This window comes from Teleopsis dalmanni, chromosome 1, assembly GCF_002237135.1.
Source record: "Teleopsis dalmanni isolate 2A chromosome 1, ASM223713v2, whole genome shotgun sequence".
Lineage (NCBI taxonomy): Eukaryota > Metazoa > Arthropoda > Insecta > Diptera > Diopsidae > Teleopsis > Teleopsis dalmanni.
The window spans coordinates 83,708,462-83,723,069 of record NC_051846.1 but is presented as its reverse complement, the minus strand read 5'-3'; the positions used below and the strand labels follow the sequence as shown (position 1 = coordinate 83,723,069).

The window sequence follows — 14,608 nt, the reverse complement described above, 5'->3', positions numbered from 1 at the left end:
ATCCTCATATGATATTAACGAATGACTGAAATTCTGCAACATATTTCCAGTAAAAATTTACAATAGACTGATTTTTAAATATGACTGCACGAAAACTTAAGACGTAAAAATTTTTGCGAGTAAAACCTAACTCTGACAATTTTAAGAGCATTGTTGTTGTTTTACATATTTTCCCTCGTGAGTTGCATTTTTCGCTACTCTCAAAGAAAAAATTACGACTAATATTAATTTACTTGAATTTTACTTGAAGTACATATGGGAACAGAACTAACTATAATAAATCTCATAGAATACATTCCATGCAAAATTCAAGTACAACATGCACTTTAATTGTAATAAATCTTCTAATAATCATACTAAAAGCAGTCAAAACATCGATTTTAGTAAGAAACATCGCTTTAAGCCTTTCGTAAAGTTTTAAAGAATGTAAAGGGTCTTAGAACATTATTATCTTCTGCTTAATATTATGAAACAAAAGCTTTCACCTTCAACAGCATCTAAACGGTTATATTAAATGTGATTGAATATATAAAAGATATAGGCCGTGCGCGAGTTCGAGTAAATTTATGGTAAATTGAGGGAAATATTATATTATGTCGATATGGCAGCGAATGTTGGTATTTACCAGAATTTTCAGTAGGGTAAATTAGATAAAAATTAGATAAATTAAGTATTACTATTGTGAACATTTTACAAGATGTTTATTAAATAAATTTAAAAACTTTTAACCAATAATAATAAATAAGTGCAATAAATAATTACATTACCTCAATTTACTCGAACCTTGCACTTGGCCATATTAAGAATTTTGCGCAGTGTTGAACTTAAAATTTAAAGATAGTTTTTAAAATTTCTCTGTTAGCAGTCACTGAACACACTTTTGTTTACATATCGTCAAGACAACATATGTTATTAAAACCCTATTGGCAAAACAAAATGAAAAATTTTAAATTGTTTTTTAATGGTGTCAATTGAATTAGAAATTATTTTTTAAAATATTTTTCGCATATGTTGAATCGTTATTTTGCATTATTCAAAATTGCAAATAATTTATATAAATATTGTGCGAGATGTCATAAATTATTACGGCCAGAATAAAAAAGACATTTGCAAATTCTACACTAATCTTTTTATGTTTTAAGTCGCACATATTTTTATACAATTTTTTTTCAAAACTAAGAATTAATCAAAATATCAATTTATTAATATATAGCCGTTTCACATAGCATAAGTAATTCTAATTTTAAATTTAGTGTTCCTTGACGGTTCATTCGTATCGCTGAGTTACAATATTAAATTAAAATTACAATTGATTTCATATAAAAATTATACAGTCAAAATTACAAATAGTATTATATGTACAGAACCAAATTGAAATTAAGCTCGTAATATATAATAATACAATCGTGTAGCGATATTGTGAGTTCTCATAAACTAAAACAAAGCAAAACAAAACATTGCTTGCTGCATTATTTATTAGCGCAACTACAAACTAAATTAAGATAAAATAACGTTTTGCTGCGTGAATATATTTTCAGCGAAGTGTAAAACTAATAGGATATAGGATAAGTACAATTATTAAAAATTTTTAATATGTTCACATGTACTTTTCAAAATATGTCTGTTTTGCATTCGCAAAAGGTAGTTTTGTGATTTGAAATCCACAGTTGAGTAGACTAAAAAAATTTCATTAAAATAGAAATTTAATTTGTTACAATTTATACATAAATAAACGTTTATCAACACTGACAAGCACAGATGATTTTTGCCATATCTGACACAGGGTTGATCATTTACGTTTAGTCTGTTGAGATGGTTAACTGCAATAAAAATCAATTTTTTTATGAATTGTAATTAAACTAATAAATAAGTTGCATATATAATTTTGAATGTTTATATTATTGTGTATATAATAAATAACAAAGAAGTGAGAAAATATAACCATAGTTAACGCAATTGCCGTTTAAAAACAAAGTCAATAAAATTACACTCAACAAACGTCATAAGTGATTTCTTACTTTGCCGACGAATGTTACATTTTTAACTAATTTTTTTTATTTTAAATAAAACTTATCAATTACATGCATATTTTTTTTATGCAGATTCTAAAAAGTATATTTATAATAAATGATTAAATTTGTGTCAACTAATTATATGTACTAATGAACTTAGTACATATAGATGAAAACTATCAACACAATAAAAAAAATTACTTATAGAAACTAACAAGTAATAAAAGATGGCTCCTGCTAAAAATCCCCACACAAGCAGCGGCAATAATAGTCAAAATTCAAATTCTCCTAATAAAAACCACGACATTGATGAAGATAACTCACTAAGTGCATCCACCGTACGAAAAACTGGAACTGTTCCAAAAACATCGACTTCGTCTGTAGCAACAAAAAGTAATGCAACAGCTCCGACAAAGTGCATATCAACAAACGTAGGACAACAACAAATTCAGCAACGAATGCAACAGCGAAAAAATACAGAAATTGTGGCTCCGATCAGAAGAGAACTAAATGATTTAAACGTAAGAATTATAATTATTTATCAGTATATAAAATGTTATTACGAATAATAATTAAATTATAATAAAATCGAAATAAGGTATATCAAAATAAAATTTTTTTGATGTAAATATTTGATACATTTTTTTTAAAATTTTTTTTTTAAATACGTTAACTTTATTTCGCCAGTAATATTTAATATCCAACATTTTCAAAAATATTGTTTACATACATAAACAATATATACAGTTAACAATTTTTTTTGTTTTAATCGTTTTTCTAACACCTCTTATAAGTACTTCTTATATTGTTATGATATATATATATATATATATCCGTTATATCACGTTAAGCTCTCAAGTTTGACCTCGGAGTTCAGATCTAAAATAATGCGATCTGAACATTGTTAACATAGTCCCAAATATTTTAATGTATATTAATATATATATATAATATATTATTTATTATATAAAAATAATGTAATATTTATTTTAATATTTATTTAGAAATCATATTAATTACTAATTATCATTTTCAATTAAATTGAATACATAATTCATATGTAACTTCCATCTATTGTACTATTTGGCATATTAATTAAATGGAAGAACTATTATAATAATATATTTGTATTAAAAATGATATATATATACATTAATATAATGTCCCATGCGGTGAAAATGCCATAAGTGTTTAGCACTTTTTTATTTTGTAGTGCACAAAATATTTTCAATTCCTATAAGTTCTCTGTATCATGTATGTTTTGAGTTCATTTAACATTATAAAAAAATATTTTCGTGTGCTCAGTAAAATTTTTGATTCGACGTATAACGACACGAAAAATTTACGGAGAAGTGTTTGAAGTGACTTCTTGAAACATTCATTATATAAAATTAGCCAAAATTGCTTGCTTTACAATATTCGATATTCTTTTGTTAACAATAATTGTAATCTGGTTATATCTTTCCAAGGATTACTTTCTATCGACTGTGGTAAATTCAACCGTCAGTAATAGGAGCCATGACCACCAGTACTCAACAGTGAGTGATCATAAGCAGCAAAATTCCAAACTTAAGAACGGAACCAGTAATTGTGGTTTTAAAAAGCAACAGCAGCAGCTTCAACAGAACTTTACCGAAGGCAGCAGTGGAGTTTCTGGATGCGATATTGGTAAATATTAATAACCAAAATGTGAACAAATTTCATACTTTATAATAGAAATGTACTTTGCTTACATGTCTTCATTTCATTTTTTATTATATTTTTTTTTTATTTTTTTGAATAGAGAAACTTAAAATAATTCATCTGCTAAATATAGACACATTGAATGAGTTTGTGCACATAGTATATAAATTTTGTTTATTTTACCTATAGCATTATCAATAGAACCATTTGTATGTATTGCCTGTAGGTCTATATTTAGTTTAGTAAAATACAACAAAAGGATTTTACAAAGTGATTCATGCATTAAATAATGGTTTATTGATCGAAATTAATAATTTTATCTTATTTGGTCAATAATTCTAAAAATTTATACAAAAATAATCTTATTAGCATATACATATATATTAAATTAAACTTTTTTAAACTAAAAATACATACATATTACAGACATTTCTTTATAGGAATTGGAATTTATATTTAATAATATTATTTATTATCAGTGTAGCTGAAAATTGAAATAAATAATGCGGAAACAAAACAATTAATGATCCTGACTACATTTCTTTACAGAATATCTTCAGGAAAACCAAAGATTTTGCTATCCAGTCCGTCCAATACCGAGAAGAAACCCAGATCAATCACAACACAACTCGGCAAATTTAAATAATTACAACACAAATCTTATTAATCAGGCAGCAACAATCGGTGTCGTTATACCTACTCCAGGGCTAGCTGCAAACACCGAAGAAATACCAATTAACCAAAGTCAGGCACATCAACCTGCACAACAACAGCAGCAACAGTTGGTATTAGTTCCATTACAACAATTAATTGATGAACCATTATTATCAACATATCAACAACAGCAACATAACATACTACCAACAAATTTATTGGACTTAGCAACATCGCTGTCACCACGTGCAGTTTCCGGACCAGTTGCATCTACAATCAACACTAATCAAACTGATGCGATTTTATTGCAACGTTTGCAACTAATACAACAGTTTTTAAATTTAACTGCAAAAAAGAGTTCAAACGTCAATAATCCTTCTGCAACTGATTTTGCAAGCGCTACAACAGTCGCTACAAACAACTCTAAAAATAGTTCAAGATCCACACATAAGGTAACCATACAAATTACCAATCAAATTAGGTTGAGGAAAAAATAATCGACCTTTTTCTGTTCACTTGGCATTTTAAATGGAAAATATTTGAAATTGAACCAAACCTTCAAGCCATTTTAAAGCGTAAGAAAGCAGATGATTAGGATTATATTACGTGCGATTATGTTATGCAAAAACGGTTTTAGGCAAGCCGAGATTGACAACACAAATGGTAATAGTGATTGCATATTGTCATTCATTATGACCTACTACTGTTTGGGCAAGTCATGGACTTGAGGTAGGGGTTACTGCCAATAAGGAATAAACGTGTGATAACAATTAATTGGAAAAGTTTGATATATTCACCGTTAGAGTATTATTTGTGGTATCTTAGCAATATCCTCTTACTGTTTACATCAGTACTTTTTTTACTAACGTATAAAAAAGACTATAAAAAACATTTGCGTCAATTTCTCAAACAAACTATAGTTTGAAACATTTAAAAAACATAAAAAACGCCGAATAGTTTTTGCTCAACCTAATATGTTACATATGTTACAAGCCTATATGTTTTTAATTTTTTTTGCCGCTGGATATTTATTATCCACATATATATGATTCAGCATATAGTTAATTTAGTTCTGCATATTTATCTCTTACTTTCATTTAGAACACAAAAACTAAAATGGTGCGAGAAGCAAATGGGCAGGATGTTCTTGTGAATTCTAATAGTCTAGAGGATGTTGCATTGAGTGAGGTAAAAACTTGTCCTATTCAGAGTAAAAAAAAATTTTAAGAATATAACAAAAATATAAATTTAAATCAATAAAAAGTAAGTGGTAATTTTTAATAATAAATTAATATATATATTATTTCAGGCAAGCGATCGAGCACAATCTATACAATCGCTGCATAGTATAGAAACTCCTACACCAGATAACACACCCACCTATGAAGAATTGCAGGAACGTTTAGAACGTAGTAATCGCAATATACAAAACATGCAGGAACAACAACAACAGTTGCTGCGTTTACAAAACACAGCTAAACAGCACTTGAATGACATGGAACGTTTACGACAATGTGCAGGAAATCTGAGTTTCGGTAGTACAGATGGTCAAAATAATAATGGAGAAAATGGTGAATTGCCAGAGTATGAATCTCTTGATGAAGTCCATTCAGATATGGAAACCTTAGTTAGCCGCATGAAAAATTTAACGGCATTTATAAACAGACAGAATGAATTAAGCTCTCTACTAGGTGAAGATGGACCAGAAGTAATGGCTGAACAACAAGCATTACAACGTAAATTAGAAGCTTTACGCATGCATCGAAATGAAATGCGAGGATTAGTAGACGAATTGCAAGATATTAACAGATCTGCGGAGAAATCTGTAAAAAATGCTAAAAATCATGAAAATGCAGAAAAAAGTAATAAAAAATCTGAACTTCACGTTCCAGTTGAATATTCACGTGTTGTTCCTATCGAAGTATTGCAACCTTCTCAAAAAAAAGATAATATTGAAAACATAACTGGAATAACTAACAAAGATGAGAATGAAGCCATAGCTGCTGCCCTTATACAGCAAAGGGTATCCGATATTGCAGCAATGAAACAACAACTAAAACGTCTTAAAGATATGATGGAAACTGTAACTCTAATGGAAAACCATTCGGAAAGAGAGATTAGGGATATTGGTCGAACTCCAACAAACGTACAGACTTTGAATTCATTTGACCGTGATCGAACTCCTATTGCTTCAATATCGAGTACATCTAATAACGATTATGCGGATGATGACAATTTAGCAGAAAAAGTTCGAATTTTAAATGAAGTAAGTTCTGGATTACGAGCTCAAGCCGAAAATTTTGAAACTGAAAGAAATCATATTAAAGCTCTCAAGAAGGAAATTGCTCGGCGTAAAGAGCAAGCTGCTGCAGCCGCTCAATTGGGTGAAGATGCACTTAAACGACATAGTCTAACACCTACACCGATTCCACGTCAACGCATTGAAGATTCTCAAGAAGAACGTGATCAATTAAAATCAGAATACGAAGTTAAAAAAAAAGAATTTGAACTTCTCTGTAAACGTTTACAGAATGAAGATAAAGCAGGTTCTGCTACGCCTATTCCAGATAATCACACAAATGAAATGTCAGAAGTTGAAGAAGACGCTGAGGACTTTGTTCACAACTCCAACTATGATACATCTAGAGCTGAGTCAAGTCATGTAAATCAAAGCTCTTCTAATGCCCAAATTCATTGCATCAAACCAACTTTAGGTCCTAATCAGAGAAATATTTCTATAAATGCTGCAAATACAACATGTAGTAATCAGGATGCCGCGTCATTTGAAGCAGGCAGTTTGAAATCAGGAAGTTCGCATTCCTTTTCAATGCCTCCACCTATGCCTGCAATGGGTAATAACAATTGGAGTGAGTATTGTAATAATTATAACTTTAAAGTTAATTGATAAATATAAAATTTTTCAGCAGGACCCATTCCTCCGCCTTTGCCTGCAGCATGGAATCAAAACTTTTATTCACCATCACATATAAGTACTTCACACACAGCAGCTCCACCAGTATCTTCTTCAGCCGCACCTAGTAGTAACGAATGCATTTGCAATGTGTCTAATAATTTAAATAATGCTAGTGCCGGTGTTACTTTTACAAGTTCTTCAGCAGCTTCCCAATTAGCAACGGATCCTATGTTGTTACAACAATTTGCACAAACACAACAAATACTCATTAATTCTGTTTGCCAATGTAATCAAATGCTATGGCATCAACAGCGAGAAATCGATGCTCTGAATAATACTATTCATATCGTAAGCTTTTCTTGAATTCCGCTCTTTTATATTCAAAATATAATTATACCATTTTTTAACAGTTGCAGGAACGTTTATTAACTTTAACTGGGCCATCTACAGCAGATCTTTCCTTAAATATACGTTCAGAATCACTACCACCTGTAACAATGCCAGGTACGATTCCAAATAATTTCTATGGTGGGATTAATCGTGCTCAATCAGAACAACCAGATCCTTTTGCGTCCAGATTACCAAATATTTCAGCGCGTACTGCGCTTATGAATTGTCACCAACAGCAACAACAACTACACCAACAACAGCAACAACATTTATATCAACAACGACAACGTGGATTATTGACATCATCCAACGGCTACAACTACACTAATGAAATACAACAACATAACGCCTCTAGTGCCAGTGCAAGTTTGTACTCAACACTTAACAACGCAATACAACCAACCCCGCAATCTTCGCATTTTAATAATGAAGCACCGCAATCTCCTGTTACTGGTGGCCATGGGCCTGGACCTATATTCATGCATCATCATAATAATTCAATACATCAAAATAATGCAAATTTGCGTACACAAAATCACTATGCCAACAATCTGCAGCAACGTCAGCATCAGCAACAACATAACAATGTACTAAACGACAGTAATACACTGAATAATCAAGTGCAGCCAGGAAGCAGGGCAAATAATTTCTGGGACAATTTTAGAAGGTAAACAAACAACTACTTTGCTCCTCTTGGTGTAGGTTTCAAATTTCAGAACTATATCGACTTAAAATTATTTATTTAAAAGTAAAATTTCGTTTATATAAAATTTTTGAAAACTCAATTCTAGTCTAGTCTTTCAACCCAAAGCCAAGTTTATGAATATTGTGTTAATTCTAATTTCAGTAATGCAAAGTTTTATATTTATCTATTGGATTTTATTTTTAATATATTATTTATTATTTATATAATTTGAATTAAGAACACCAAATATAGTAAGAGATTTCATTTAATGCAAATTATAATTGATTTACTATTAATATTATTTAAACGAATTTCAATATTTTGGCATTTTCTATCGGACTTGTAACTAAAATATATATAATTTGTAATTTAAATAAAAAATTTATCTGGCAAACTTCATTTTTTCTTGCGAAATGGTATTAAATATATTTTTCAAAAATATTACAGATTTATATAGAATGTAAATATACACATTTATATATAAATATATATTAAGTAAGTACATTATACCATATATTATATCTTTAAACCTTATTTATGTGAGCTTATATAGGCCATATTTTTTCGCCTTTTATGGCAACTAACAAAGCAAAATGCTAACTTATTTAAAAACTGTTTATTATACTTTTAATTTAAACGGAATGTGTTAAATTTTGTATGTGAATTCTTTTAAAATAACTCTACTAAAAATTAAAAACTATCTATTTTATTAACCTAATGCAATTAACTTAAAATTTGCTTTTGTTTATTCCGGTTTGCTTCTATTTTTTAGCTATTCACGTCAAAATTTACTCTCGATTAATTCAAACAAGAGCAATGAGGAGCAACACACACAATGTGTTGGCGTTATTCGTAGCTCTAATGAACAACAACAACAATTTCAGAATACCCAACGCCTACAGCAACGTTTTCCAGAACATTTCCGAGTTCCTGCAGGAAGAGCAAATATTGACAACATGAGTGAAAATATGCGTCCAGAACGTAGTGAGCGTGGTTTCTTATTAGGAACTGTTGATTTAGCAAATGAATACGACTTTATTCCAAATTCATCATTTAGAGCTGATAATATAGCTGATAGTTTTGATAATGATGGAAACGACAATGATGAAGATACAACATCAGAAGAAATTAAACGTAATCTACTAGTGAATGCATTAAAAAATGATAAATTCACCACAAAGTTCTATGAATCGATAAAGGAGGATGTTTTCCGTCGTCTAGAGAGAATAATACTTGAAAGGGATGATAATCTTCAACGTTCTCGCAACGAAGAGTTTGTAGTATCACAATTTACAAATGATCAGCACCAAAATAGTTTAAGAGATCCACTACGAAAATTGGAGAATGCACGTATCCATAACCAACAAAGTGATTCCTTGCAACAACAGATTTTTCAACAAAATCAATTAGAGTTAGATGAGCAAGAAGAAGCTAATAACGCTGAAACAGAAAGCAATAAAGGTGTAATTGAGGTAAACAATTTCACAGAAAACGATAAACCAGAAGAAGATGAAAATGAAGATGATACAAGATTAAATCACAATCAAAATTCTGATATTGAATTTATAAAATTTTCAAGTTATGCATTAACTAACAAATCACCTAAAATAACGAAAAGTGATCAGAGAAAGGAAGAGGTGGAAATGACACTAGAAGGAGCATGTAGCTTAGCAGCACAACTTGCAAAATCAAGCAATAAATTAGTAAGTCAAATATTTAATTATAAGAAAATAATCAGAGTTGTTATACTAATAAATACATTTTACAGATAACCCATAATACTGCAGCAAACACCCCAGACTTTGATTTTATACGCAATGTAATGAACCGCATACGAAACCGAATTCAAACTCGTTCCACAATTACTGACACAATATTGACTGATATTATAAGGTTAACAGCAGCAAGTGCATCAGAAAGGATGCGACCATCAAACGCATCAACGCCTAACATAAAAAAATTACAGCATAACACAACTGGATTCTCACCAAAAAAAATTTATGCAAAAATAAAAAAATCAGGGATTCCACGTCAACGTGAAGAGTTTTTAAGTTGGTATGAATCATATTTGGAAAAAATTTTCTTAGTTGAACAGCACAGAACATCTAGCAAATCAGAGGAAAACAAAGCAATAGAACCGTACATAAAAAATAAGTTACAAGGATGTGTTGGATCACAATTTTCACAATGTGAAAATGTTGCTTCAAGTAGCAATCATTCTAACACCAACACGCATTTCTGCTCAATAATAAGCACCAGTAACAACACAAGTTCGAATACGGGACACCAACAAATATTTGACAATGCTGATGATACAGATTTAGCTGAAGCTGATCAGAGTTGTTCAACCAACACAAGTTCCAGTTCGTATAATCAAATAAAACCGTTCGACCAATTACAGGAATCTAAAAAAGAAAATAGTGTCGCACCTCTGGACAACTTTGAAAATAATGAAAACCCGGATGAAGAAAAACCTCTAGGTGGTGCTTCAAGTAATTTGTTACATTGTTTGTCAGCAGAAACGAATAGTGGTTCTGTACTTACAGATAATGAGGGCACAAATACTAATATTGAGAAAACAGATCAAGAAATTGCTAAAGAAGACAAAACTGTTGAATAATTTTTCAAATCACTTCGTTTTACATAAATTCGCCTGACATTGCTTCTCATAACTTCAACATTCTTATTTTATATTTGTTAGCATTTAATATTTCAAAATTTTATTTATTTCAAATATATTTAGCTTCTACAAATCGCTGTTTTTTTTAAGCTTAATTGTTATTACTTAAAGACAACTACGTAAGACGTAAAATTATTTACAAATGTTTTAAGTTTTTATTACGGACGTAATTTATATGTTTAGTCAAACAGCGAACAAATGACTTTTGGAAAAACGATTCTCCTAACGAAAACCCAAATTAACACGTATGTAGTAAACGATAATTATTGTCACAACAACATGCCTGTTGTTTCTATTTCTATTTCTGTTACGAGGGACGAGCATCACTTCGTCACTCAAAACATGTGTGGTATCAAGATGTGTGCTAGAAAGTATAATACGACAAATAGAACCACCATGTTGCATACGTCAATACCTTTTTTTGTTACAAATACATCGAGGTCTGTCACATTTCAAGTTTAAACACGTCCAACTACTACCATATGTATCCTGACTCTAACATTAAATAGAAATCTATCGATTTATAGCTACGCCCAAAAAATTCTCATTCTCTTTATTGTTATATCTTCGAAAATTAGCGAGACTTTCCTTACACAAAAGCAATAAAATGTTTCGAGAAGTAATTATTAATTTTTGATACAAAAATTCTTGGAAAAGCTATATAAATACAACAGTGCATCTTTGAGGGATTTTTATATTAACAATATATTTTGTGACAGTCACAAGAGAATATAATACAAATCGAATAAAATTTCGCAAAGACAGAATATTGTTTCTATTAAACATATATCACTTATCTAAAAAAAAAATGAATATATTTTCTATAATCCAGTGTATGAAACCAACTCATAGTACCGTACACCAATATTGGTAACTTGGACATCTTTTGAAATAGGCAATAAACATTTAATTTTAAAAATAATTTATTGTTCAGTTATTTCTGTTTTTTTTTCCATTAATTTTCATTCCTGACACTCTGTTAATTTTTCAAGCATTCGAAAATAACAATATCGACTATCAAAGTCCATGTCATACCAAAAATTTACAGCTATACATTTATGACTTTGTCTAACATGATGGTACCAAAAATTTGGTAAAAACAACACATCCCCAGCGTTTACGCGTACTTTTAAGGGTGTAGCCTGACGATATTGTGGATATTTAGTGAAGTCGGGATTAAGAGGATCTATGCTAATCCATTCAGTTAATACTGGTTCAGAAATACCTTCTTCAGAGTGCTGTGTCATTGCTTCAATAAAAAATTTTCCTGTACCGGACCTTCTATACACACCTGTTAGATATTTCTTTCGGGGGATAGTCATAATTTGATATGGAGGTAATAATAAGAAATCTTTGTAGCCTGCAACAACGCAATATAAATTATCATACGGATCTTTATGCATCGAAGTTATTGCACGCTCGTCGCCCATCCAAAAATTAACAGCGTCCGGGGGCTTATTAAAACATTCTGTTGCGAAACTTAAACAACTGATATCTATGTCATCTGCTATTTCAGGAAATTCAAAAAAGTTTGAATTTTGTTTCTGTATGTAGTACACGGGCCCAGCGGAGTTGTCTAAACACTGCAGAAACTCGGAGAAATGCATACTCTCTTCCAAAGGCAATACGAAATAGTCATTTCCATCTTGCTGCGCCAACCCATCTGCATAACCATTTGGTGTTATCGCTACGTCAACCTTTTTATTATGAATTTTTTTTTGCAAATATTCAGGTGTCCAGTGTTTCACGGCGTTCCAACCTTTTACTGCATTTCGAATCACTACAGGCACGTTTTTCGCATAATTATCACGAGTGAATTCTAAAGCAGTTGGAACAGTGTTTAACTCTAATATATCAGAACCGATCCTAAAATCCTCTGCTTCATTTAAAAGTGTTTGAAAAGCTAAATTAATTCTATCCATAACACATGTTATGTGTAAAATGTGTTGGAGATATATTTTGTGGTTCCACTTTTTTGACACAATTTGTTTTTGTGTTGAAATCAGCTGTTTGAATAGTGATTAATTTTAATCATTAAATCTAAAGTAATCGGATCTCTTAATTTAATTATCTGAAAATTAATGTTGTTTGTGAATATTTTAGTTTATAAATTATTTTTTTAGATTAAATATAAATATAATTTTTTATAAATTTTTTATGTAATTAAAAAAATATTATAGAATTCTACGCATGTGTGTAAAAAAATAATTAATATAAAATTGGCAACCGGCGTGTGAAGTTGGGTATTCTGCATTACTACACCACGAAAAATGAGCTCATAGGTCAAGTACATAAAATCTATAGCACATATGCTGTAGCGCATTTTGAAAACTAAATACATAGAAAATAGGCGTTTCTAACCATTAAGAATATGACGTCCGAAACTGCGGGAGTTGATACCGAAGAAAAAATTATTAACTGGGAGGAGGAAGCAACGGCGATAATAAACGATGTAAAGTCGCATGTAGATGAAATAAAAATTTCAAAAACAGTGCCAAGTAATGAAAGCAACATTTACCTAAACATACGTACCATTGAGGGTCAAAATTATTGCGTGCATGCATCAAATGTTGGGTTTCGAGTAGTATCTCACGAATACGATACAATTGATAAGAATAAGAAAGAGATCAATGAGGAGGAAGTGTATGAAACTCCCTATGCACTCCTAGACAAGATAAGTCCTCGTTATGTTGAATCTTTTGGAAACCAACTCTGTAAGCAACTATTAAATTTGCAACAAACACGCGCCCAATTCAATGAAGAAGACGAAGATGGAATAGATTAAAACAATAATAAAATCCGAATAAAGTGCAGTAAAATACTTAACGTAAAGCCAAACTATTGTATAGAATTTATTAGAACTTTATTTGAGTAAATGTATATTATGTTTGTAATTTGATATATTTTCTGCTAACATATGCTGATAATTTAATTTAATAAAGCGATCTATACTTTTAAACGTTTTAAAAATAAAGATTGTGATTGTAATTCCAAATCATTTAGCTTTCGCACAACTGGGATTAACTGTTGAACATGATCCTTATAGCCAGTACCTGTACTGAGATTCTTCTGGCCGTAAACAACCTTGCCGTCGAAATCATTAACTGGAATTACCATTTTCTTATCAACCTGTTGTATAGTTATATTTAAATGTTCTTCCACTTCAGCTAATAACTAATTTAATAAAAAAATTTATTAAGTACAAGCTGAATTAATATTGGATTAAAGTACATACATTTCTTTCGTTATACCAAATGCAACAACCGCGAACATCTGTTAAATTTGTATTATGACAATTCCTTCCTCGTGTTTGGCACCAGTCACCGTGATACCATACCTTTGAAGAATAAATATAGTATAATGTATTTGTATAAGTACATTTATTTTTTACCTTCTCTGGTACAGACGCTACTAAACTAATGGCAAGACCCATTCGCTCTGCACGTCCTACACGACCAATTCGATGTACGTAATTCGACTTTTCATCCGGCAAAGTTACGTTAATCACTTTAAAGAAATAAAAATTAAATTAATTAGAATGAAATATACAATTAGTCAATTTGAATTACTAAATGGGAGTCCTGTTATAT

At 30.4% G+C, this 14,608-nt stretch overlaps 4 protein-coding genes across 5 annotated transcripts; 2 read left to right on the top strand and 2 right to left on the bottom strand.

Annotated features, from left to right (window-relative positions):
* The first annotated feature begins 1,807 nt into the window (after nt 1–1,807).
* Nucleotides 1,808–11,071, top strand: LOC119668543. Of its 2 annotated transcripts, XM_038078083.1 has the most exons (10): nt 1,808–1,850; nt 2,220–2,533; nt 3,482–3,680; nt 4,245–4,801; nt 5,451–5,537; nt 5,659–7,216; nt 7,274–7,611; nt 7,674–8,320; nt 9,111–10,041; nt 10,107–11,071. In XM_038078083.1, the coding sequence occupies exons 2-10, from the start codon at nt 2,240–2,242 to the stop codon at nt 10,956–10,958; spliced, it is 5,463 nt and encodes a 1,820-aa protein (XP_037934011.1). In that variant the 5' UTR covers nt 1,808–1,850; nt 2,220–2,239; the 3' UTR covers nt 10,959–11,071. The 2 variants fall into 2 exon arrangements, with proteins under 2 accessions (XP_037934011.1, XP_037934012.1); XM_038078084.1 differs by lacking the exon at nt 1,808–1,850 and having other exon boundaries at nt 2,082–2,533; nt 7,277–7,611.
* Nucleotides 11,072–11,757: 686 nt separating this feature from the next.
* Nucleotides 11,758–13,006, bottom strand: LOC119668541 (bifunctional peptidase and (3S)-lysyl hydroxylase Jmjd7). The gene has a single exon (XM_038078081.1). The coding sequence runs from the start codon at nt 12,938–12,940 to the stop codon at nt 11,981–11,983; it is 960 nt and encodes a 319-aa protein (XP_037934009.1). The 5' UTR covers nt 12,941–13,006; the 3' UTR covers nt 11,758–11,980.
* Nucleotides 13,007–13,182: 176 nt separating this feature from the next.
* LOC119668540 (GSK3-beta interaction protein) lies at nt 13,183–13,821 on the top strand. Its single transcript, XM_038078080.1, has one exon. It carries the CDS (start codon nt 13,390–13,392, stop codon nt 13,801–13,803), a length of 414 nt encoding a protein of 137 aa, XP_037934008.1. The 5' UTR covers nt 13,183–13,389; the 3' UTR covers nt 13,804–13,821.
* Nucleotides 13,822–13,942: 121 nt separating this feature from the next.
* On the bottom strand, nt 13,943–14,608 carry LOC119668539 (probable ATP-dependent RNA helicase Dbp45A; the record flags this gene model as incomplete). Its single annotated transcript, XM_038078079.1, is given in 4 exon segments — nt 13,943–14,192; nt 14,254–14,355; nt 14,410–14,525; nt 14,588–14,608. Coding segments are annotated over 4 exon segments (467 nt in total), but the record flags the coding sequence as incomplete, so codon positions are not given.